Raw genomic sequence first — 25,915 nt, forward strand, 5'->3', positions numbered from 1 at the left:
GCACACAGAGCTGCAGGAGGAAACGGGATACAAAAGCAGGGGTTTAACGCGGTCAGAGAGTCACCAATAAACTCCCTCCTCATTACAATATCATCACATTAGCAGATGGCAAAGCATTAACCACACAAGAGGGTGTCAAGAACTGCTAGAAAGAACAACACAGGAGGCTTTATGAGATACCAGCAGATGTTCCTGACTTTGTCCAAAAAAAAAAAATGCAATCACCTACATAACCAAAAGGAATTTCACCATCTCAAACAAGAAGATTAAAAGTCATCAGGTTAGATTTAAAACAACACAGTACTAATGCATTCACTGGTATCACAGGCTGCCTCCAGCAGTGTTTTGACCACTTTAACGTGACCCCCTTTCCACATTTTCTGTTTTATCCTTTGAAAGACAGAAGCACCTGCACACACATAAACTCAAGACTCCTTGCTCATTTTGATACAGGCCAGAGCAAGGTGGATTTTGAGAAAACAACAGAATTTGAAAGAAACTGAAGATGAAGACTGAAGCTGGTTTGCCTGGCAAAGGTGAGCAGGGCTGTAACCGAAGCCACGTCCAGCAGAGACACAGACCGGTAGAGTCCACATGCATCATGCTGGGCATGGGATGCTGGGTGGCTGCTTTGGGACTTCCCAGCGCTACACACAGAGCATGCAGAAGAAGAAGAACTGTGAGCAACACAGAGACCCTTGGATTTCTGAAATCAGAAATAAAGTATTGAGGAGACTCTCACAGTTCTTCCTAATAAGAGCCAAGCTCTGAGCTACCTATTTCATCTACTTCAAATACACAGCCTCACCGCTCCTGCTCAGCTATTCCCACCACAGGCATTCCCCAAAGACAAAAAGTTCTTTAGGCTTTCTGTAAATTCCACCTCAAAAGACAGTGCCTCTATTAGATATTTAAGAGACACTAGCAAGAGCTACCCCCAAAAAAAACCCAAAACACAGAAAATTTGCAATAGGTAACTTTTGCTTTATTTCCCTCTGCAAATAAAATTCTTCCTTGGAGAGAAGGGCTCTATACTAGTAGAGAGAAAAGCCATAACGAAGGAAATGTTTATACACTGAAGTCCCTGAAAGATTTCTTGTAGCTTAAGACTGCTGACAAATACTTGTTAGAAGGCTCTCTTTCCCAAAAAAGAACACAAAATGAATTACAATGGTTGGGTTGGTTAAGTCTAAGGTCACTATATAATACCAGTGTTCCACTCAAACTCTGGTCTCAATTCACACTTCTTAACTTGGGAAGTTACATACAGAATCTGTCAATAGCAGATGTTCTGCTTTTACTTTGGAAAAACACCTATATTGGGAGAGAAACGAGCAATATTTTATGCCCCATACATAAAAGCACTATAGCAAGCTCTGGAATGTGTGCAGCGTGTCCCACAGCTCCCATATCAATCGGTAAGAGCATGAAAGGAAGCAGTAGCGATGTTTACAGCAGTATTAAGATGACCTGAACAGTTTGGAGAATGGGATGATAGTACTCCCATCTTACAACTTGTAAAGAAAACTAAACCACAAAGAAATTAAAGGAACTTGCCACCACAACTCAGCACAAAGAAAAGGCAGAACATACCCATACAAACAGTTTCTGATCCATTTTGCCGTGTCGCCCGTTAAGAAGTAACTGGGATCCAGGAGCAGGGTCAAGGCCAAGTGCTCTGGCACCCAGAGCTCCAGCAAGTACACAGCCCAACAGGTACAGAGCAAGGAAACGACAGTCTGACGGTTTTTTACTCACATTTAGCTCTTAAGAAGCATTAATGTTGATTATATTTTTCCCTATCTTGTTTTAACAAAACAGTTGGGTTTGTTTTTTCCTCTTTGTACATTTCTCAGCACAAACATCCCTTTTCCACAGAGTTCTTCCTGAATGTACAGACAGACACAGCACAGCTCACAGGGAATTAAAAAACCTAAAGAGAACAGTTAACATCACGAGCTGAGAAAATGAAATTTTGGAAGTGCAAGAACAGAGGCACCACTGCAGATATTTCACTCGAGGGCTTTTCCACCGAAGCCAGGAGTTTGCACCACTGAACTTGATACTCCTGCTAGTGCATTAAATAAAGTATAAAATAATAAATGCCCGGTGAGGCTTATCAACATTTCCCCTCATAGCACAGGCATGAGATGTGCAAAGGCAAGACGCAGCTTTCTCATGCTGTGGTTTGAAGCCACATCAGGATATTAAAAAGCTCTGGTGCAGCACCGTCAAGTACATTTACTTAGTGCTGGTTCTATTTCTCAATACACCTGAAACAAAAACGAGAGAGAAAAAAGCAGCACTTGAATACTTACTAAACTGCCAAATTGTGTATCCAGTTACAGGTGTATGCTGATAGAGACTGAACATCAATGGACTGATCTAAATTACTATTTCCATAAACAGTGTAATATTATAAATATTAGAAATTACTAATATTTAAAACATTCTCAACAAGAACTACAAGGAAATTTAAGCAGCTAGAAAGCAATGTTTTCTAAAACTAGTTGCTGAAGTAAAAGTGGTAGAAACAATGCACATTCATCCTGTACCAGCAAGGCTGATGGACAATTAGAACACTGGGGCCATGACTAAACTGATCATTTGAGATGTCAGAGCCTCCGAGCAGCACTACTTAGAGAAAAAACAATCATCAATAAATCGGCAAGAGCAATCCAAACGCTAATTAGTCTGTAAAAGTAATTTTTATCCACAGAGAAATACCGTAATAAGCAAATGGGAGACAAGAAATGGAAATCACTGCACTATGGAGAGAATTGGAATCATAGAAAATAAGCAGCATGGGGAATTGCACAAGTCTCGTCAATCAAAAGCAACCAGCTTTGTTGTACGGTTTTGAAAGGATCGGATGAACAGCAAAGACACAGATGCACTATCTGAATAATAGTAGAATATTTGATAAAAATCTCTCTCAGGGCTCTTACTCTCCAAAATCAGCACAAATTGGCTTGGACAGGAACAATGCGATGTGACCTGAAACCCAATGACTAGTGATAGTAAAAAAGTGGAAGGCCTAAAGAAGAAAATAAGAATAAATAAACATTTATAAAGATGAGCTTTTTAAGGGCTGGGAAAGCCTCCAACTGCCACAGTGAAAAGTGCTGTATCAATTTAGACCAATGTTCTCAGAAGTTAAAGTGATAAACAGCAATAGACTGCAAGTCTTGATGAGAGGGATCCTACAAAGACTGATGCTACTCAGAAACAGAAGCAGGACTGAATATGCCCATGAGATCCACAGATGGCATTTGCAGGTGGTAACAAACTTTGCAGATAAGTTGCAGTTGCCAGTTGGTACAAAACAATAATAAGATGACCTAAAGTGATTAAAAACTAAAAAACAAAACAAAATGAAACTAAAAGGCCACCAGCAAAATAAAGATTCAGTGGGTAGGAGGAAGGGACAAATGGTGGGAACAGATCAAACTAATAGACATGGAAAAAGAAAACATTAAATACATTCCATTTTAAATAAAAAATTACAAGAAGAAATACCAGGGGATGATATGGCAGATCAGTTCAGAAGGTAAACCAAAGACCCTTCTAGAGTATATTATCTGAACACACAGCTCCAGAGGATGCTACAGGGAACACCTGTATGTATATCATCAATAACACTCATCTACAAAATGTCCTTCATTCCTGCAAAATCTGCCTCACGAAGAGCAACTAAGGTGGTTTAGAGTTTGTGTCCTACAGCACCCACATACATCTCACTACCTTTCCCAAGAGTTGTCCCACATTTCAGCTTGCATTGAACGGGCTTACTACAGTCCTTGCCTTCTAGCCAAATCTATGGCTAATTAATGCACCGTGATATAGTCAGATAAACACACCATCCTGTTCACAATTTAATACTCACAACTATTCAAAATACAACTACCACAAAATTTCACCTGTCCCCATTAAGAAAATGAGATCAATAAAGTGATTTCCTAGTTTCTAATTTTCATGGCCATATACAGTATACAGGGGAAATTTTAAAAAAAAGATAAAAGCCTAAAAAATTTGAAAACCGCTTTTTCACAAAAGTGTTTGGGGAAAAGAAGTCAACAAGCAAAAACCAAACCACGTATTCTGCACTTTTTTCCAAAGACAGTAAAACTTCTCAGCTTTGCTGAAGTCAGTCAAGTTCAATCACTAAAACCAAAGGTTGATTTTGGTTGTAACCTGCTTAGACAATGATGACAGTATAGAAGAAGCTTCCTCATTAGGTCACTGAGAAATTATTAACGTTTGCAAAGCTTTTCATGGTGCTTTATTACAGCTCCAAAGCGCCCCACCAAGATTCTACTTTGCAAATACAGACAGGTTCCATCAACATCATGGAAAAATGTTATTTACAGGGGATGCAATGCTAGATTAATGTTTTTATACATACAATCAGCCAGCAGGGCTTTGAAGAAAACACGGGAAATTGCATATAAATATTACTCTGTCCCATTTCATATGTATTTCTAAAGTCAGAGCATGAAAGCGTTAAATATTTTTGTTTTCCATTAAAAACACTCTTTACATGGCAAGGCAATTAAGTTATTTTGGCATCCGCTCCACATAAAGCAGCTGCTGTACAGTATGTTTTACTTTATAAAATATCTTTAATCAGCACACTGACTAGTTCTGTCATTTATAATTAAGGAGGTAAATGGCAGGTGCAGCATTAATTAGTGAAATTGAAGCCTCTGTGCAAGACATGCAGTCATATCAACTTAATGCTTCCTAGGAATAGAAGTGATTGCTAACAGCTTTGCACCACAAACTTGACTAGGTAAGACCACGCTGAGAAACAGGGGCATTTACTACACAGTTATGTTTCTGAAGCCTTTACAATCTTGTATTATCAGACTCATTTCTTAACCTCTTCCTCCAAAAGTGAGAACAGGTAAATGCTTCAGGAGCATAAAAGCTATCATGTGAAATTGTTTCTTAAAAATAACAGGAGGTGCAGGGGACAGAGGTACAGACCAGGAGACAGGCAAAGCGGTTCTCTCAGTTGAAAAGATTTTGTTTCCCCAGCCAACAACTAAGAAACGGGCTGGCCCAACATCTGGAGAAACACACACACCATTTAAAAACAGACTGACTGTTGTTGCAATCCCCTCCTAACATGGAAGTAGGACCATCAGTCCTACAATTACCCTCATAATAATTCTGCAATTGCCACCTTAAGAAGTTGTGGGGTTTCTGGAGAACATACATAGTCTCTGAGTTAAATGAAATCTCTCCTCCCTTTTAAAACTGCAGAGGTTATTTTGGCTTGAAGGACTTCTAGAAGGTAGCCTTATGGCTATTTAAAAATCTTCAGAGCACACACATTCAGCAAGAAGTCCTACAAGATGAGTAACCCTTCCAAAGAAGTGGTAGCCACCCTCAACACCCGTACTACATAGTGCTGGTTTCCTGGCAGACCACAGCCCGGGGTGGTGCATCCATCATCTCCATGTTCGCCTCTTCTTCAGAGTCCCTGGGCACCACCTCAGCATGCAAAACTGCTCATAAAAACAAGTGCAGTTGGTGACTAAAATAATTACAGTTTTCACAGTCTCATTTTGTGAACTAATAGTCTGCTCACCTCCAAGCAAATGCTCTCAGACACTTCACTGGTTTTGACCAAACTAAGATTGCATTTTGGAAGAAGCCAAAAACCCCACTTCTGCATTACTTCAAGGCAAAAAGGTAAAAACCCTTCTGACTGCCACGTTACCTAAGCTGTGTTTCAATAACAACCCAAGTATGTGTGCTCCCAAAGTGAAAACACAACAGAACATCGAACAATACATCTAGCAATACAGTAGTAGTAAAGAGCCTTTTACATTAAGATCATCTATGCATTTATGTCTAAACTCACATTCCACATTCCCACATCTGACTTCAATAGAAAGCAATATAAGCACCAAGCAAAGCCACTGCACCCTGTGCTAGGAACCAGGAGACCAGCTGCAGAGCTCTGTAAAACACCAACCTCACCAATACCGTGCAAGGCATCAAACTGATTTGTGCTTCATTGATGTTAAATGAATGTTTCTTCAGCAGGTAGATACTTACTTGTGTTTTCCTTCCAGTGCTAATTTTGAGTTAAAATTGAGTCTCCTGGGAAGGAACACAAGCCCGAGCTGTGTGCTGTACCCCCTGCCAACCAACTTATGAAGCAGAACTGCTACTGACTCACTAGTGAGTTATTCATCCATCCTCGCTCTGACAAGCAGAAAAAGTACATGACCACAGCTGACAGGAGAGAAAACAAAGACTCAAACAGGGGGATTCAGAAAGGGTAAGGAGGAGAATTTAGAGAACAAGGATGCTGTGAAAAGACAATTTGTTATACTCTCCAAGAAGACACAACAACAATAAACCACTTTTAACTAGACTTGTAATTCTGTATATGAACCAATAATGGAGTGCTGCACAAATAAATGAAAAGGGCCACCACTGATAAACACCAAAATATTTTGTTTGAAAATGCAAAATGAGACAGTGGAATTTCAATAATATTTTTCAGCCTTTTCGGATTAGGCACAATCAGGGTGGGTATGAAACAGCTGATCTGAACAAGCAGAAGAGAACTTAGGGGGAGGAAAAAGCTTTGTCTGTAAATGGGAACAAGCACCAGCAGGGAAAAGACTCTGGAGAGAACACGTGGGGGTTAAACAGAACCTCCCCTCCCAGACAGGTGCAGCTCCCAGCTGAAATATTTCAGATAGCAGTATTCCCATTTTTATGCTATCACAAACAATTTCAGTTCCCAGGCAGGTCTAAGACAGTGATATTCATAAAAACTCTCCGAGCAGACAGCAGCCATGCCCTACCATATGGTCTGGCACAGTTCAGCATATGGGATTGGTTGAGATTGTTTGCCTTTTCCCAAAATTAGCATTAAAATATAAGTGATGGCTTCAATTAGAAGTGAAGCAACCTGAGCTCAAAATATTAAATTAGAAGTAACCTAATGTGCTGAGACAATGTAGACAACAAAAGAATTTACAGTTTGTTAGAGAGTATAACTACAATTAAGACTGAGAAAAGAAATGAATCCATAAATAAATCAGTTCCTCTACTACTATGGCACTGAGCAATATTTACTATCAACATGGATAAAAAGAGAGATGTTTACAGCATACTCACAGAATAGAATTAAAATTAGATTCCCCAGTCTGTCAGTTCATATCAAAAAAGTATCAAAGAGGCCTAAACTATCTTCTGCCATTCAAAAAGCTTCATTAGCTAAGGCAGCTACAAACTGGTAAAACAACTTGAAAAAAGCCTGCTTTACGATTTAACTTGTTCGGTCTTAACATAAGACTTCTACTTCTCTTTATGGTTCAGCTTCCTTTCACAGATACCACGACATCCATGGGTTGCAAATCTAAATGTAACCTCTACTGAAGAGTGGTGGATCATTTGATATGACATTTGATAAGTACCAACTGATCATGTTTTGTACCACTGTATGTACATATCACTACAATTCACATCAAATTATTTTGCGGAACCTGATTAAAATGAGACAGCATTCCAGCTCCACAGACAGTTACATGAAGTACCCAGATATATCAGAACACAGAAGGTATGTCTTACTTTCCCATCCAAACCGCATAGCTTTCAGGGAGTTGTGGAACAAAAAGCATGGATCTTCCAGTATCAACGTCTACTGCTCCAAAGCAGCCTGCTTCAGTTACTCCAAAAGTCCAGTGAAAGTAAGATTCCTAGGTTAAAGACAAAATATATTCTTAACAGAAAAACTTCACTTCTGCCAGCTCTAAAAATACACTACAGTACATAGTGATTCCTACTTGTATGTATGTGAAAGAGATATCTCTTGCTTTTGGAGGGGGGAAGTGGTTTACGTCTAAAGCTTTTCAGACTGATTAGTTTTATGTTACAACAATACAAATCCCTCTGCTGGCAACTGGAAAGGACCAGAGATTAATAAGCGACCATAAGAAATAAACAGGTCAACTCAGCACAATAAACAGACACCACACAATCAAATGCATTCTTCCGATCCAGAGTTAGGGAACGCAGCATCAGGAAGATACAGTCATGTCATGTGAGACAAAGCAAAAGCAGAGCGCAGATTCTTTGGGTTGTGAGAAGAGGAAGCGGCACTAGAACAGCCTTTAGCCATGAGGATAAGAACAAGCAAGCAAACACCACCTAACAATACAGAGATGAATTTTAGTAAGGACAGATACATGCTCTGATGCATCTCCTCTAAAAACAGACTACTTTAAGATACATGCTATCTAGATGAGAGTGTATCGGTTTTCTTCCCTCATACCATACAACAGCTCAATTACATTCACAAAAGAAAGTACTGTAGCTGCCATGCAAAGCACCCACCTTTGCAGGGGTACAATAATTACGGTTCTGTTACACCAGCGACTGTGTTTGGTGTGACATCAACAAGTTGTTAAGTCCTATCTGTGACTGAGCATGCACAGGTACTTAAGGATGAGTCTAATTGGAGAAGACACATGTTGTAAAATACAATACATCCTGCTTTGTGGAATACACTATTTATGAAAGCTTGAAATACACTTTTCTATGAATTAATTCTGTTTCAGTCCACTGTTACACGTTTCACTACAGAGAGAAGGTTATTTTTTGGGTCGCAGACAAGACTGAAAAAAACTAAGAAATATTCCATTGCTGTCTTTGATATTACATTAAACGCTGATAGGCAGTACAGCCTTGAACAGGTTTAGGCCCTTTAAACCAGATAATGAGCCTGCATACTAAAGCACTGAAAGAGACAGTCACTTGAAGCCGAAGAGGCAACATTATAAAGCAGCCAATTTATTTAAGTGAAGCAAGGCAATGCGCACGAGAGATAAAGGGAAAATAATTAAAAATCGTTTACAAATCCATGCAGTTGGAGAGACAGGTTCTTAATTTGATTTGAAGTTTTGATTTGGCTCTTACCTGGCGGAACACGATACCAGTATCAGTACAGTATCTCTGGGTTTCTTCTCCACCCTGCAGCAGAACAATTGAATTCTTCTGGACATCCCTATTCTGCCTCAGGCGATCACACAGTCGTCTTCTATTCAAGGCAAAGAGCGCTACAGGCACTCTCAAGGTCTCATTCCCCAGCCAAAAGGAGGGTCTAGAAAAGATTTTTCAAATTGACAATTAATGGAAGACAAAGACAGTGGTTAGCACAATTCAGAAGCACAGTGTTTATTACTTCAGTCTAGAACAGAAAAGGAAGTTGAATTAAACTCTACAAACAAGATGCTAATCGCTCAAGGGGAAGAGTCGCTGCATCTACACACCCGTGTTCACCCTCGCACGCATACAAGAGGCTTCGGCAAGTGACGGAACTCACACACGTGGCCACAGGAGCTCGTCCCGGGTACCAGTGACCCCCTGCTGCACATCAGCACCTGCCCCTGCAGCAGCACAAACTGCTGAGACAACCTGGAACGTTTCTGGAAGATTGTACTCAACAGAGCCACAACTGGGAGAATACAGTCTAAAAGCAGAGATCCCCCTCTTAAAATAAACTAGTTATTAAGTAATTTAAGGTGTTTAAAGTACTACAAGAATATACTGCTGATTAATTCCCATTTTTTATAAGTCTTGGCTTCACTAGTAACAGCACAGCAGCTTGTTCTGGGATTTTTTTTTTTAATTGGACGAGAAGAATCTAAGAGCATTCCCTTTTTTATTTATGTTTAAGATATATCAGTATTACAGATGAATACTGTTTTATGAATAAAATCCTGTGATTTAAGGCCACTTAGTCACTCCACCTCAGCTTCTCTCAGCTTGTTGAAGACTGACTGGCTCGCGGGTCATTTTCTATCAGATATGCTTCTAGAGGAGATGACACGAGGGTGCAATTAAATTGTTACTATGATAAAATAGTAAGAAATGAATCACCAAGGGATGTAACCTTAGAGAAGCAGAGCTCCACATCTTAATTATTATATCATTTTCATAGGCAATCTGAAAAGTAACCTTTGATTTATAGCTGTCTAAAGTAACCTCCTGAAAGATTTTATCAGCATCAGAAATGTAAACCCTGTAATTTTCTACTGCAGACACAGCATAAAAGAGATAATAAAATATTTTACTTTGTTTATAACTACTTGATATAACAGTGGAAGTAGTTTTAGAAGGTGAATGACTGCTGTTGCTAATCAAATTTTCAAACTATCTGCCTAGGAGTTCAGCTGACAGTCCACAAAACACAAACATGTTTATTTTTATTACTTTGCCCACGCAGCTGATAAATCAGGACCGGGGCAGGTGATCATTACAAGGCTGCAGAATACCTATTGCAGCACATCAGCACAGCATGGAAGCACAGCATAAGCTTTTGTTTTGGGGTTCACATGCCTGTAGGAAGAATGAAGCAAGTTCATGCAATACTAGTAAAAGCTACTGAAAGCTTTAAATCAGATAGTGAACCTTACACTAAATATGGGAAGGCTTTTTAGGTGCAACGCTGTGCCTCAGCAACTCAGCAAGTCACAAGAGGCTGAAAACACTGTGATCCAAACAAGATCACCCCCTGGAGTAACTCCATGCAGGGGGCTGGAAATCATCTGTTCACTGTATTGCAAGTATAAAAGGGAAGAGAGAACATCACTGAGTATCTTGATTCCATAGGCTGCTCACAGATCTTTGCATCTGTTGGTTAAAAACCAGCCAAACACACAAAAAAAAAACCACAAACACCAGAAAAAGGCAGAGATTGTAGCACAACCTGGCTTACATTTTGCTTCACACGAAAGAAAAAAGTCACCTTTGTTGTAATTTTGGAGGGGTTTTTGGCTGTGATTTAGAAAACAAACAAAAAACTGCCCCTCCTCCTTCTCTAGAAAAGACGTACTTTCACAACTGAAATTCTGCAGAGAAAAACAGCTAAGTGAACTTGACTTAGAACCAAGTTTACTCAACAGCCTTCATTCTCTCTCCTCTCCTGCAAGCACTGGGACACCAAACCGACAGCACCTCACAGATGGGTAACAACTGGGCAAGACACCCCCAGGTGCTGCTGTAGCCGCAGAGGGTGGGCTGCTCTGTACACGTGAGCCCAGCGCCAGCTCTCCTCAGCTCCCATGGAGAGCTCTTGCCAGAGACTGGCACCTACACAGGAATTCAAGTCTTAAGGTATGGCCGTACGCCTGGCTTTCTGTTGCAAACAATAGTTTGGGAAGAGAACTCTCACAGTATTGAAGATCACAGTAACAGTCTTCACGCACAGGACTGTTTGCGCCATCATTGCTCTATTGTGACCATTGCTTTGGTTATGACGGGCTTGGGTGGTTTTTTTTTCCATAAACCTTCCAGCCCAACTGTTACAAACCCCTGTGCCGACACGGTCCTGTCTATGCCACGATTAATATTAGCACATTTTTAGTTTCAAACGTAAGAATTAATCACTATTCTACTTGTAGTAAGTTGTGTTTGCACAAGTATGCAACTGCCTCAACACACCTATCAACCCTCCAAATACACACGCAATGACATGAGCATAAAACTCTCTGTTATTTGCCACCTAACAATACCAAGAGCTTTCAATTTTAGTCCATGATCTCTAATCACTCACCCAGTTTACACCACACAAGACACACAAATACCAGTATGTAATCAATACAATATATTGGCTAATGCTTCTAGGTCTGTTTCTTCTCTCAATGCAATGACCCCGGCATCTCCAGCTGCAACCTCAACTCTAAGGTAGAATTATATGTTTGATGATGAAGCATATTCCATGAGAGCACTGCTTTGTGGTACATCTCTCTGAAGATACGCAAGCCTCTGCAAATGAGCATTAATCAGTGCCAGAAACAGTGACCTACAAGACGAGGACAAGCGAAGCTCACCTTCCTCATTTTCACTACGTTGGTACCAGAATTCAGCTGTTTCTCAGTCTGGCTGGGGCCTCCCACAGTAGCTGACAGTTTCTCCGCTGGCTGTCACACACAATTTTTATGATCACTTAGTCCTAAGCCCTCACAAGAGCTCTTTTATTTTATTATACTGGAAGTGAAATGTAGCTAGGAACATTAAACTACATCTGTTCCTTTAAAGGATATCTTTCTTTTGCCTGGAACTGTTGATTTTCAAAAGTTATTTCAGAAGTTTTATATTTGCAGAGAGGTTACATTTTGTTACTGCATGATCTATCTAACATTGATGCATCAACCAGAACACACTGAAATCCTATTTTACTGCTGTTTTTCCCAGCTAGCCTTTTGTACCTCTGTTTTTCACAAGAAAATTCACGGACTGCCATTTCTGTTCTGCTGAGGTCACGCAGACAGGATCCATATTTCAATGAGGATAAGAAACCACTGAAACTGCTTTTCAGTAAGTTACTGGTTGTTGACTGGGCCTTGTTTGTTTCGAGCAACAGAATCAACATCAGCCTGAGGTCTAGTCAATTTTTCATGCTATTTCTACATCAAATACCTGAAGTGCCAGAGGCCTACAGCAGCACAAGTAAACAAGCAATATGAGGGAAACAGTAAAAGCAACTACTGGTGTTTGAGGCATAAACTGGACATTTTGTTCACAGTGAACTCAGTGCTCATTGTAAATAAGTTAACGGCTTACAGTCCCGGCACAGCTGTGTGTCCAACCCAACGCTGTGTGACCGGGCCAGGCAGGACGTCCCTGCGCAGGGAAAACCGGGGGCAGGATTGGACTTCACAGGAGCAAAGACGAAAGAGCGGGAGCTACATCCCGGTGCGACCTCTTTTTGCCAACTATTAAAAGTTCCACTGTTATTCTGATGCATTTTTAATGACACCTGTTTAAATATAACTATAAAATGCTAGAGAGACCTTGTGCTAAGTGATCCACAGCCACCTTTAAGGGCTGTTTCCCAAGCCTCCTGCAAGTTGAAGGGTAACCCAGGGCTAGGTGTGCGGCACTGCCGAGCCCGCCCGGCGGGGAACAGGGACCCCGCAGCCCTCCCCGTCCCACGCAAAACCTGCTGGTCCACAGCCGGGCCGGCCCTCCCAGCCTGCCCGGGCCCCCACCGCCCCGCCACCCACCCGGGCCCCTCAGAGCAGAGCCGTGCAGCCCCCAGGGCCCGGGGCGAGCGGGGCCCGGCGGCTCGGGGCCGCGGAGCGCTGCTTACCCGGACGCCGCGGCCATGTTTCCTCCCGGCCTCCGCTGTCATGTGACGGCGGGGCCGGGCGGGCCGGGCCGCTGCGGAGCTGTGCGGCGCCGCCTCAGCGCCCGGAGCCCACGGTGGGGCGGGGAGGTCTCCCTGGCCGCCGTGTGACAGGGGCCGTTCCGCGGGGCGCAGCGGGCTCAGGCTCCCCCGGGCACGGCCAGGCCGCTGCCGTCCCCAGCCCGCGCCTCTCGTCAGGCGCTCAGACGCGGACCCCGGCGGGCCTGGGCTGCTCGGGAGCGGGAACGCGCTGCAGCTGAGCCGGAGGGGGCTGTCACCATCACCTGGTGTGCTCGCTTCCTTCACAAGACACGATTAAAGCCGTATAATACATACCTCATCTCTCTTCCCCTTGGTCATTTTACTCTCCTTCCAAAACCAGAAATTTAGGAAAGTTATCTGCATTGTATTAAATCTCAGTAGAAAATAATACTCCATTCCTTAGGAAGAAAAACAAAACAAACATGTTTTGGTTTATTTTATGTTATTTACTACCTAGAACATCCTGTTCTCCCATCTCAGGATCTGAAAGAATGAAACTTCTGCACTCTGCACAAATTAAACCCGTTTGCGAGGTGGCTACAGCGGCAGCCAGTTGGGCTGCCAGCCACAGGCACGGTGCCGGCAGCCACACCTGGAGCAAGACGCCCAGGTGAGGTTGCACAGGAACATGTCCAGGCGGGTTTGAATGTCTCCAGAGAAGGAGGCTCCACAACCCCCCTGGGCAGCCTGGGCCAGTGTCTGTCACCCTCACTGAGAAGTTTCTTCTCAAATTCAAGTGGAACCTCTTGTGTTCCAGCTTGATCCCATTACCCCTTGTCCTGTCATTGTTTGCCACCGAGAAGAGCCTGGCTCCATCCTCAAGGCACTCATCCTTCATATATTTATAAACATTAATAAGGTCCCCCCTTAGTCTCCTCTTCTCCAAACTAAAGAGACCCAGCTCCCTCAGCCTTTCTTCATAAGGGAGGTGCTCCACTCCCTTAATCATCTTTGTTGCCCTACGCTGGACCCTCTCCAGCAGGGGGATTGGACTAGATGATCTTTTGAGGTCCCTTGCAATCCCAAACATACTGTGATACTGTGAAGACCAGCTTTACTGCACACATAGATAATTCTGATTCTTTCCGCACTGCATTTGAGTCTGCAACTGAGATAATACAGACGTAGACCTTAATATCTGAGAGCACTTCAGAGCATTTCCCTCTAAAGCAACGTTTAACTGACCATTACAGTCACTTATCTCCCAGTAGAACTTCTCTCTATGGTCAAGAACATCCTCTCTCATGTCCAAGGCCTTATTTTGCACTTTTGGCATCTTCAAAATCCCTGCTGCAGCAGACTGGGTGTACAAGAGAGGCAACACTGCAACGTGTGATGGGATTCTGCACTGGCCAGATTCTTGGTCAAAAATCTGGTTTAAATCTGCCTTGTGAGCACACCAGGAGCACGGTAAGGGCTCTCAATCTGTACTCAAACACTGAGCAGAACAATGTGCTGCTTCAACAGGAAAAATTCAAACCTGCTGAATGAGACAAAGCAAAACAAAAAAGCACTTGAACATGAGCATCCCCTGTCCTGTTGTGTCCTTGCACTGGGGAGGAGGGAGTAACGCCAGTCCTGCAGTCTTGCTCTGAATCCAGCCGGTGTCTTTCTGAATCACATCCAGCTGCTGACAGTCCCGAGGGCCCTGGGAACATCTCCTGTCCCTCACCGCCGAGGCTCAGCTGTGCATCTCCACCCAGCTCCTACACACTTCGCACTCCCGCTCCTCCTGAGACCTTCTGTCTCTCCTCAGGCTACACACTAGTTACCCAACAGTAACGAAATTACCTAAGAAGCTCTTTTTATTCTTATAAAGATTTAAACCAACTCAAAGTCTCTCCCACAGACTTTCATTCACCTGGCAGAAAATACAGGAAATGCTGATTTATCAGCACAGAAATTTTTCTAAGTTCAGCTTGATCTGTTTTTCTGCTGATTATTCCCCCAAATTTTGGAAGCTGGAACATTGCTGGCTGAGATGCTCTGTGACCTTCACTCGGATGGGAGGGCACTGGCCAGGCAAAGAACAACAGATAGAATTTGTAGGTATATGAGTGGAAGTATTTTATAGACTGTAGAATCAGCTGTTAGTCCAAAGTAATTACACAGTTTCCTATGTTAAAATGTGTTAATCCTGTGTTTGTTTTTTTTTTTTTCATTGAATTACTATATATAAATCCCTAGCATTTCATCATTGAAAGATACATGTGCTGCCTCTGTTTGATACAATGGCCATAAGTCTTTAATTTGGAATCAAGACTACAAGGTCCCTTCAAAGTAACAGACCAAACAAAAGCATCTGCATTTGGCATTTTCATCATGAAACAATTTTGAGTAAGTTTTCCCTCAAGCACTAAATGTATACTGCTGTATTGATCTTCTGGATCTTGAAATAAAACTGTGATTTTCCCAAAGCCTGCTTGAACTAAATTATTATAAAAGACAATAAAGGCAAAGCATTACATTGCCTCATTACCCTCCCCATTGACTTTCACTTCAGAGTAAGAAAATCTAGTATAGTCCAAATGTGCCCATCAAGGATCTGACAGTCCCAGGTAACTTCTCCAGCTATTGACTGATCTTTACAAAATTTTACAATTTTAAGTTTGGGGGTGGTTTTTTTTGCAGCTCCTTTGTGTAGATTGTCATTGTTTCATTTAAATCAATCTGCCCATCTGTATTTATAAGTTGCTGCCACAGGAACTACTACCACCTCATAAAAATGTATTAAAACAGCATTATCACAACTGCTTGGAAGACTTCTTTTTAGTGGTGGTTTTTGGTTTGTTAGGGTTTTTTAAGAATTAGAGGCCAATGTGATGATCTCTGTAATGTTTCTGTAATATCTCTGGCAGCTTGAAATAATCCATTTTTGTATATTGCAACATACTGTTTTCCTTCAATAAGCGGAGACTTCAGGATGACGCTGAGTCTGTTTGATCATCTCTTGGTTTTGTTGCTGCCCCACAGCCAGGAAAGCACAGCACACACCTGTCTGTGTTCCTTTGCATAGTGCCCAGCACCATGACCCCTTTTTTGTTTTCCTAAGAGTTTTTTGCCCTTGTGCTACACAGAAAATGTGCTGTGTGATGTGAGCGCAGTTCAGTCATGGCTGATTGCCACGTATAAGAGAAAAGCCACTAACCTGTATTTTCTTCTTTATAACTGTTACTAGTCAGTGTGATAGATGGACATTTTTGTTTATTCTAAATAAGTTTTACAGAAGGTGCTGTAGTGAAATTTTACAAGACTGGGTTTAGGACATGAATGTAATAAGCATCACTGCAGCTGTTACCCCAGCAGCATTACAAATGTTACTCTGGACACAACTGAGAACAAAATTCCTCCGCATTATTCATGATTTATTTGCTTGGCATTACTCATTTTCACATGCGGAGCTTTTCGCTACAAAGACGAGTGGCACACTGGCTGTATTTTGAAGGGCAAAACCAAAGGTGATTTCCACCATCTTCTAGAGTAGAAGCGTGGGAAGAAGCTGATGAAGTCCCTGTACCGTGTGACGGAAGATTTCGTCTAGCCAGCATATATGAACCTATGGCCAATTGTATACTGGGAAAGCATCACTTCTCATGCAAATCCCCCATGCTACCACAAATCTACCTGAACCCTTGCAATATATTGTACAGTTATAAAGCAGAACATGTTTACAAATCTTAACTTTCATTACTGTCTGCATAATATGCTCTCCACCCAGCGCATAACAAATCCCCAAACAAGCTTATAAAATGCTTATGTAAATATTTTCTCAAAAGATTAATGCCTTCAGGTTTTTGCAGATTACGATTCATATCTTCACACTGATTCAAAGTCAGATTTCCCACTTTTTTGGTAAGAAAATCCTCTTTAATTATTTACTGTTTATATGGAAAGTATTTTCCACTCTGAGATCTTGCATTAAAATTTTAAGCCACTGGTTTACAAGATCTGCATTTTGTCGATGATGAAGAAATTGCGCTCTCTTACACAGGCACACTGGAGTTATCTGAAATGAGCTCTTTGAGGCTCTGCATGGGCAACATTTCCTTTTTCTGCTTGAAACAGTCCTACCCTCTGTGCTAGAAAAGAAAGACCTAGTTCTTCTGATGCTGCCCTCTAATGATAGAAACCACCACTTCTTCAGCTTTTCCTTTCTTACGTTGTTCCGTTGTGTGGCAACAGCGGGTCTACAAGGGCCGGGTGACAGCGCGGTTGCCATGGAGCTGTGTCTGCCACTACAGTGAACTTGGTGGCGTGGCTGTTCCTGGCCAAAAGTCATCAGTGTTCCTGTCCCAAAGTGCCTCCCAGGGTCAGCCCCCAGCGCCAACTGCGGATGCCGCGATGCACAACCTCCTACTCATACAAACCACTCATCTCCTTTGCATCTGACTGGACATTTAACTCAGCTGGCTCCTGGCTCCAATTTAAAACCAAAGTGATCAGCAGCTGACCGTCAGATTATCTACCCCAGCTCAGGTCCCGTGGCTGCGGCGCTGCTGTGGTTGGGTCAGAGCACTGACGGTACCCAGTACCCAAAGCCCGTTCCCCGGAGGGAGCTCTAACCGGGGGCTTAGGAAGGAACAGAGGGGATTGTGCGACAACACGCTAGAGGACGGAGAAGAAAAAACCAAGAGCTTGTGAATCGGCAAATTCAATTATCTTTTGAACTGTAAAAAAACAGCTATTTTACACAATGGCTCTCTCACCAAATGAGAAAATACAGCGTTTCTCCCAGGTGGTGGAAACTGTGCCAAAAGTACAAAGAGCCCTAAAGATGTTATACAATTCTTTGCCTTTTAATGAATCCACTAACATTTTTTTTTTCTTTTAATGGGTCATATTCACAGGGATTTTTCAAAGACAACCGGTTTGATAAGAGTGAGACTTTTATCGCACACATTCTGCCCTTGTTTCCGGAGCGTGTACCTGTGTGCGCTGCGCACGGCCGCTGTGCTGGCAGCCTCCTTGCACAAGTTACACTGGGCATAGGTACCTACAGAGTGATTTGGGTGCATGTGGGGCAATTAGGGTCAATGAGATTCAGCTTGGGCAACAAAAATAATATCCACAATCACCACCCCCTGCTGCCTAGCATCTAAATTCAAATATCATTGTCTGGTTTTAACTTCAGTCACAGACGTGGGTATGATTTCTAAAAAAAATGGTTATTTGCTCTCTCAAAAATTCTGTTTTGTTAAACTACCCTTTATTTCTGTACAAGTTTAAACTATTGTGAGGACAGCTTCACTTGGCTTCCATCAGCATTAGCGGTGTTATTTTAATTTGTGCTAAGGAGATTCAGAAAGGAATCTCAAAGAACTTGTGTGGTTTAATTGTGTGCATGTGTGTGGTATTTTGAAGCATCCTGTGCTTCAGGTGGCATCTGTCTGTATCCTTGAAAATAAAAAGGCTCACACAATTTCACTAATGCGGTGCTACAGCTGTGCCATTTTTTTCCCCCTTAAGCCCTGACAGGCGTCTTTGTTTGCATGCAGGGGCTCAGTCTGAACCATTGCCTGGTGTCCTTGCTTCGTCTGCTGGCAGGAGAGGTGATATTTTTGTTTTGTTTTCATTTTCAGAAGATGTGATAACTTTTTTGCTACTATTACTGTTGACAGCAACAACTCCTCTAGTCCAGGCTGGCATCATATGACAGCCAGAGATAAAGAATTGAGCTTCAGAAAGTAACTGGGTTCTTCCTGGGTTCCAGCGCTGGGGAGACGCAAAGCAGCAGCATCACCCCAGGATGCTGTCAAGGTGCAGCAGGCAGCCCGCGCTCCTCCAGCCCCAGCTCCCTTCTCCATTAATATATTTAGCGGTTTATACTGAATACCAGGAGGCATAAAGCAGGTATAAACCACAGCAGCTCCAGTATTAAACATGACACAGCAGTGCTCATTTACAACCTGAATTCATGGGTTGTTTTACTTCTCACTAATTGCATGTTTTAACTGCGCAGCACCCTTTTCATGATACCACCCATCGCCTTTTGCATTGCATGGAGTGGGGCAGAAAACCGGTAACTTTTGTTGCTTTCTCAAGACTGAAAAAAGATCATTTTCACTTGTTTCCAAAGATATAAATAATAGAGAAGGAGAAACCTCTCCAGGCTCAGATGTCTTTCTGAAATCACATCTTAGGCCATGTCAGTACCGTGCAGCTCCCTCACTGTGTGAGGTTTTCCCAGTTTCACTTTTCTGCACCAAGCATGGGAAAGCAAATCTGAGTCACACTGCAAAACGGGCCTGATGACAGGCTGACTAATGGTGCTTTGACAACACCCAATAGATTTTACAGAGATTAAGGTCTCGTCAGAAATTTGTCAGCAGTAGTTTAGGAAATACTTACTGAAGATTTGCAGAGTTAACAACTCTGTGGGTGTTTGCTGTTTGGCTATCTACATAAACAAACAGCTGGCGCAGCTGGAATAAAATCAGCAAAGTTGTTACTAATTTAGACTCTTCGGGCACGTCTGCTCCAGGCACAGAAATGACTGCGCTGGAGTGTACTGGTACCCCAGCTATTTTTAAACCACCTGGCTTGGTACTGGAGGAATCCAGCTACAGCAGCACAGAGCTCACGACCAATTCATTTACCCTGCTTTTTTGGTTCAAATATTATTGCCAAAGGGATTAGCTAAGCCCTTTTAAAATCCGAGAAAGGAGATACAAAGGACTTGATTCAGCAACAGTCTGATTCAAAGAGAAAAATTGCAGTTGCTCAGTTTGCTGTGGTGGACAGTGAGGAGGCAGCGAGCCAGTAACACAGAGACTGCTGCGGGAAGGATCTGGCCTTCACTGTGAATCCTTTGTGTCATTCCAAACGGAAAATGTCACACGGAAAAGAAGGAGACTCCTATTAGTAAAGAGTCACTAGGGTAACGTGCAGTAGAAGAGGAGGAGGGGTTGTGTCTGGACTTGTTTATCTGCAAAGAGCTTTATGTGCTGTGAGAGCTCTGACTTACTGCTGCTGGAAGACTTTTATAACTTCAGTGTCAAAGTTCAAGGACCTTCTGCCAGAGCCAGCTGGCAGAACAGCCCCTTTGTTCGTAATAATGTCTTCTAAACAGTGACTTGTTTTATGCATGTCACTCTTGCTTGTTAGGGGCTGGTCAGACAAGCAGGACAGACAATTGCCCAAGGCAGTCAAATGGTCACCGCGTGATAACTTCTGGCTAAGAGGAAGAACATGGCCCCACTAACCTATTGACCTAACCCTAATCTTAGATTTATTATTTGCACAAGCTCGAGACTCAGCACGATAGAAAGTGCAATAAACAAAAACGTTAAATATGAAATCAAAACATCCAATAAACCTCAAACCTCCACCACGAGCCGCACTGCCTGCTGAGATCAAAATCTGTCAGAACAGGACTAGCAGATAAAAGCAGTTTCTTACAAAATATTACCTTCTTGTTCAGAATATTTAAGGCCACAGCTAAGGCACGGATCAGGGCTACGTCCTCAAAAAACTAAGGTGAAGACTGAAGAGCTGTACATTAAGAAGCCTCCTAAAGCTATGCCAGCCAAGCCCAAAGGGTGCGACAGTAGAAAATGTATCCAACTATTATAATAACCGGAGAGAAGCACAGTCCCTACAGAGCAGTGAAGAAGAGTGAGCAACGCCATTGCCACGGCACAGTGCAAGCCTGCCAGACTCTAATGAGACAGGCTGACTAACGGGGGAAGGATACGGGAGATGTTCAGCAGGAGCAGGCCTCGACCTTGGAACTGAGCCCAAATTCTGTAGCAGAGAGCAATAATGAGAAAGGCAAGATCAGAGGAGACAGCACTAACAAAGAAGCGAAGGAGATCGGTAAAGACACGCGAGCACTTACCAAGTGCTTGGCTTCTCAGTCCGCTGCTTCGGGCCTGACCTCGTGTTCTCCCCACTCTCCCATCATCTCCGTAAGCCCGAGCCCGGTGACAGGGACATCCCAGAGCTGAGCTGGTGCAGCACACTGTATACAGCACGCCTGCTTGATGCATTCACAGCCATTATGCATGGGTAATTTTTATTACCCAGGGGCATTCTCTTTTACATATCCCTAGCTACAATTTTGCTGAAATCATTTTCTTTTTTATTGGCCTTTTACATTGTTAGAGTGCCCATGATTTCCCCAAGGTTAGATGATGAATGACAACACATCATACAAAGACAAAATACAGGAATTTGCCAACTATAAACCAGATATTTTCATTTGATATGTTTCCTTTTCTTGTGCAACAATGATAAGCAACCTTGATGGGATGAACAGTACAAACAGAAGTTTAACAAGCTCTCTTTTGAACCCAGGATCACACAAAAAATAGATTCAGTAAAGATACTAGATTCCTACTAACAGGATGGACCTTCAGAAAATGGATTAACCATTTTAAAGACAATTTCAACCATAATTAGCTGGGGTCAATCCTGCAATTAGTTGTGACTGGGCAGCCAGCTGGGGCCTTGAGAGATTCCAGGGATTTCAGCACAACCAGTGGGCACGTAGAGAGACATAACCTTTAATCCATGCACAATCAAACACAGGCTCAACTCCTCAGCAGCTTAGGGGTGTCCTTTCCCCCGTTCCTGTTCCCCAAGCCCTCCCTCAGAGCAGGCAGCACAGACACCGCAGCATCCCCCTCCCCAACGCGCCTTGCGAGCATTTGATCGCAGCAATAGCTCCCGGCCAACCCCATGCTGGAGGCGGCTTTTGTACAGACAGCATTTTCTGTTCAAACAGGCATTCCCAGCTGCTCCTGGGGAACAGAACATGAATATCATCGCTTTCCTGGCTGAGGCTATGTGATCTTCGCCAAGCTTCAATCTGACCAATCGGTCTTGCCTCAAAAAGCCAGGGAAGAAGCAAGCAACGTGCGGGTGTCCACAGGCGGGTACCTGGTGCGAGAGAGCTGCCGTGCCTGCGGGTGGAAGGGGCTCAGGATGCTCCGCGGACAGCATTGATCCAACCCTGTGAACAGACCTTTCCTCTAAAACACATGCCGACTCTGTGGGCAGCAGCAACCTGACCTTAATAAAAGAAACTTGAAGTCAGAGTAGGAAAATAAAGTAAAAGAGAGATGATTGACTCTATTTTAATATGTTAAGTATTTTTAAAAAATCCAATTATCCAAGTGAACATTGTTAGGCTCACTGGCCTGAAGGTAAATATTTTGGTGGCAGAATTGTAAGATATAGGAATACCAAGTGCCCCAAACACTACAGAAATACTTTAAATCAAATACTATACATGTACCTATGCATACCTATACGTCTGTCTATCCACACAACACCTGAAGGAGAGCAGGTAGCCCATTTTATCTTGCTTTCTGCAGTCGTGGCTTGTTGCCTAAACACACATGCCCAGGTGGATGAGCTGCCACCTCAGTTACTTCTGTCCCCCTTTTTCAAGACCTGATCCAAAACTCAGTGAAGTTCACTGAAAGACTCCAACTGACCTAAGGCACTTCTTGACCATTGTACCCCAATTTCTTCTATTACCAGGATGGAAAAAGAGAGATTCTATTGTTAAAAAAAAATTACCAGAAGAGAAAAAAACTAGCAGAATAGAGTTTCAAAGCATCAAATGTAACTAACAGGGTTTTAAAGAGAAGGACTAAGCAGAAAGCCTAAATAACATGTAACGCAAAAAGAGCTTAGAAACAAGCTATGTGCCTGAACTTTTGAACTCAATCTTTCCACTGTACTATCATATATTGAAATGACATGACTGATGGACTTGAAAGCTGCATTTCAAATTTTGCATATCAGATTAGAGAAAACATCCAAACCATTCCTAATACAATGGAGGTGTTAGATTGATTATACTCTTGGATTAACAGATGGTAATTAGATACACAATGGCTTTTAAGTCTTCAAGCAAAGAACCTTCAGAAGAAATAGCTATTACTTGGAAAGGCACTGGAGCAATCTACCTCATAAAACAGATAAAACTTACAGTGTAATATTGTTAAGGTTTTCAGCCAATGTACATATGAAATGAAAAATTGAGAATCAGATTGCTTAAGGAATAATGGAAAGATAAAGGGACCGGCAGTTTTATTGTGTGAGGCACTGGTTAGATGTCACAGACACTTCAATCACCAAAATGAAAAAATATTTCCACTATACCAGTAGCGAGCAGAGAAAGAATAATGTAATTAAGAGCGTGCTCAGATATGCAGAGTCAAACCTCTGCTGTCACTTGGAAAAGCCACCACTAAATCTGGCTGTTCCAGACAGGGGCTGAGGCGCCGGGGCTGCCCGAGCACGGCACAACTCACACACCACGAGTGGGACTTGGATGACTGCGTGTCCTGCAGTATTTGTGCTCTTCATGAAGACCCTTTGTGGCATCAGGCTAGCACAAAATGCATAGCGAAGCATACAAATACCGTGTAACCCTTTTGCCAAGTTTTTTAGACAAGTTGCTAATGGGAATCCCCAGCATTAGGTGGCAAGTGAAAAGGATCCAAGTGTAGTAGCTATAAAATCTCACGATTCATCTAATGTTTCTGTGCTTGAAGTAGGCTTTTGTATCCAAAGTTCTGCCAATCATATAGAAATTGCTGACAAAACTTTGAAAATCAAAACTGAGGGTTTAAAAAGGCAGAGTTTTTCTTGAGCGATCATAATATTGATAAACAGATGGGCTGGGTGATATGAACGCACAAGCCTCCCCATACCAGGTGCAAGATTTCTGTTCTCGCCTACACATACATAACCGTGTATTTATTTGGTATTTTCTAAGTCTTAATAAAAGCAGTGTATATGCTGTGGAGAAGCAAAACGATCAAAGTATTTGCAATAGCTACTACCTTGTGTAGTCCTGGAACAATAAATATTGGTCGTGCTATGATCTGGTGTTACTGTGACAGACCTATGCTGTGAAAGCTTCAAGAAAAGCAACGTTGGATCGGTTCTCAGAGCCAACAAGAAACAGATGCCATTCACTAGATTATTTTTTTTTTAATCTACAAAATAGTGCATTTTGTTCACATACAGCAGTGATTAAGAAATATTAAATCTTGAGCTGTTTGTCACAAAAATGTTATGTGATTTCTAAACCCCTCCCTATCCCTGGCATTTGCAGAAAAGGGAAATCTGCTGCTATTCAACAGCTTCCACTGAAACTGGGAATCCTCTGACAACCTGGTGGCACAGGAGGAGCAGGAGCACATACCAAGGCTTTGTGTAGGGTAAGAGCAGCTCCTCTCCCACATGCAAGCTTTGGGAGTTTGGATTTGAGCATGGCACTGATTTGTTCACACATGGACAAACGTGGGATCTGCTGAGAGAAAGCTAACGGGAAATTCCAGCTTAAAATAAGACCCCAATCTCACGTGCCTCAGATGAACCTCTTGAACAAGGGAGATGAAAGTTCAGACTGTTTTTGGGGTGAAGACACCACCACTTCACAAGAAGAAAACTCAGGTGGATGGCATCTTCCTGGGGACAGCCCGTGGCAGCAGAGGACACCTGCGCAGACCTCGCCTGTCCCTGCGGTAAGAAACCGTGACCCACGGTGAGACAATCTGCCTGAAAACCCTCCCTAAACGCTCATCTCTCCCCAGATCGCTCCGATCAGCTCCGATCATCCCCGCGAAGGCCAGGGAGGTGTTGGGCACACACCGCTGCAGCCTCCTGGGGAACTCCCGGTCCACTCAGCGCTGAGCCCATCTGTCCTGACGATTGCCACGACATACCGTCACAACTATGGCAAGAGCCAGCGAAAGACCTCCTGCTTCGTATAAGGGATCCCAGCTCACTCCAGGGCCTGCAAGCACTTTGAGACGAAGCACAAAAAAAGAGCTCGTTTTTATACAAACTGCAAAATTGTAGTCCTAGCAGGTTTGCCACCAAGACTTACAATAAAAAACAAAACAAAACCCACAAAATCTTAGATGACTGAAACCAGTGCTTATTTTCAGTGTTGTTTTCCTGCCGAGTTGTCATTTAAATATGGCCTTAATACAATTTTCCCCCATAAAACAAACTCTCAGTCTGGAAAATAAGGAACCTTCTCCTGCTTTATTGCTAAAACCAGACTTTGTGGAGACAGTTCTTACTTTGCAAGAAAAACCCATGTTAACATTGACAAATAAGACAAAGATCAATGTTTTATTAAGGACAGACTCCTGTTACAACCTGCACAGATTATTTTAAATCACAGCCTTTGTGTCTAAATTACAATTTTCATTTGAATAGCATTTTTGGATAGAAAAAGGGATTTGTTCTCAGTGTCTGAAATCCCTGTCAGAGTACCAAAAATATAGCAGGAGCTGTCAAGAAAGTATGCATTCTTATATTAAAGCTATTATTCTGACCAGAGCCCTATATGCAGCACAATACATATACTTGTAGCTATCTTTATTTCCATTTATATATGTTCTGTAGCAAAAGCAGCTTTGTCCTTGTAGTCACTGCAGTAGCATTGAAGAACATTTAAAATGGGACCAGACAGAAAGGATTTAATTATTGCTGCTTCAGCTGCATGTTCGCACATTTCTGAGAAAACAAAAATTCTGCACACAGTTGTTTGCAAACTTATGCTTTAGACACATTTTTTAGTAGAAATTAATTTGCTTGCAAATCTATAGTAAATTTATAGCCAAACCTAAGTTTGGATGTCTCTGAACAAAGCATGATTGAGACATCTATATCTGAAACGACAGCAATTATTGAGTTCCGTGCACTCATGCCGTATCAGAGGGCAAGTTGTCACAGCAGTCT

At 42.5% G+C, this 25,915-nt stretch overlaps 1 protein-coding gene across 1 annotated transcript in view; it reads right to left on the bottom strand.

Moving 5' to 3' along the window:
* The window catches only part of PEPD (peptidase D), a 133,084-nt gene extending 119,923 nt beyond the window's left edge, over positions 1-13,161 (bottom strand). The window contains exons 1-3 of the mRNA XM_082062963.1: positions 13,124-13,161; positions 8,947-9,130; positions 7,600-7,727 (exon numbers count right to left, since the gene is read on the bottom strand). Coding sequence (XP_081919089.1) covers positions 7,600-7,727; positions 8,947-9,130; positions 13,124-13,140 — 329 coding nt within the window. The 5' untranslated portion in view covers positions 13,141-13,161. The remainder of the gene's footprint in view (positions 1-7,599; positions 7,728-8,946; positions 9,131-13,123) is intronic.
* Between the last annotated feature and the right edge of the window lie 12,754 nt (positions 13,162-25,915).

This window comes from Streptopelia decaocto (genome assembly GCF_964273445.1).
Source record: "Streptopelia decaocto genome assembly, chromosome: 11".
In the NCBI taxonomy this organism is placed as follows: domain Eukaryota; kingdom Metazoa; phylum Chordata; class Aves; order Columbiformes; family Columbidae; genus Streptopelia; species Streptopelia decaocto.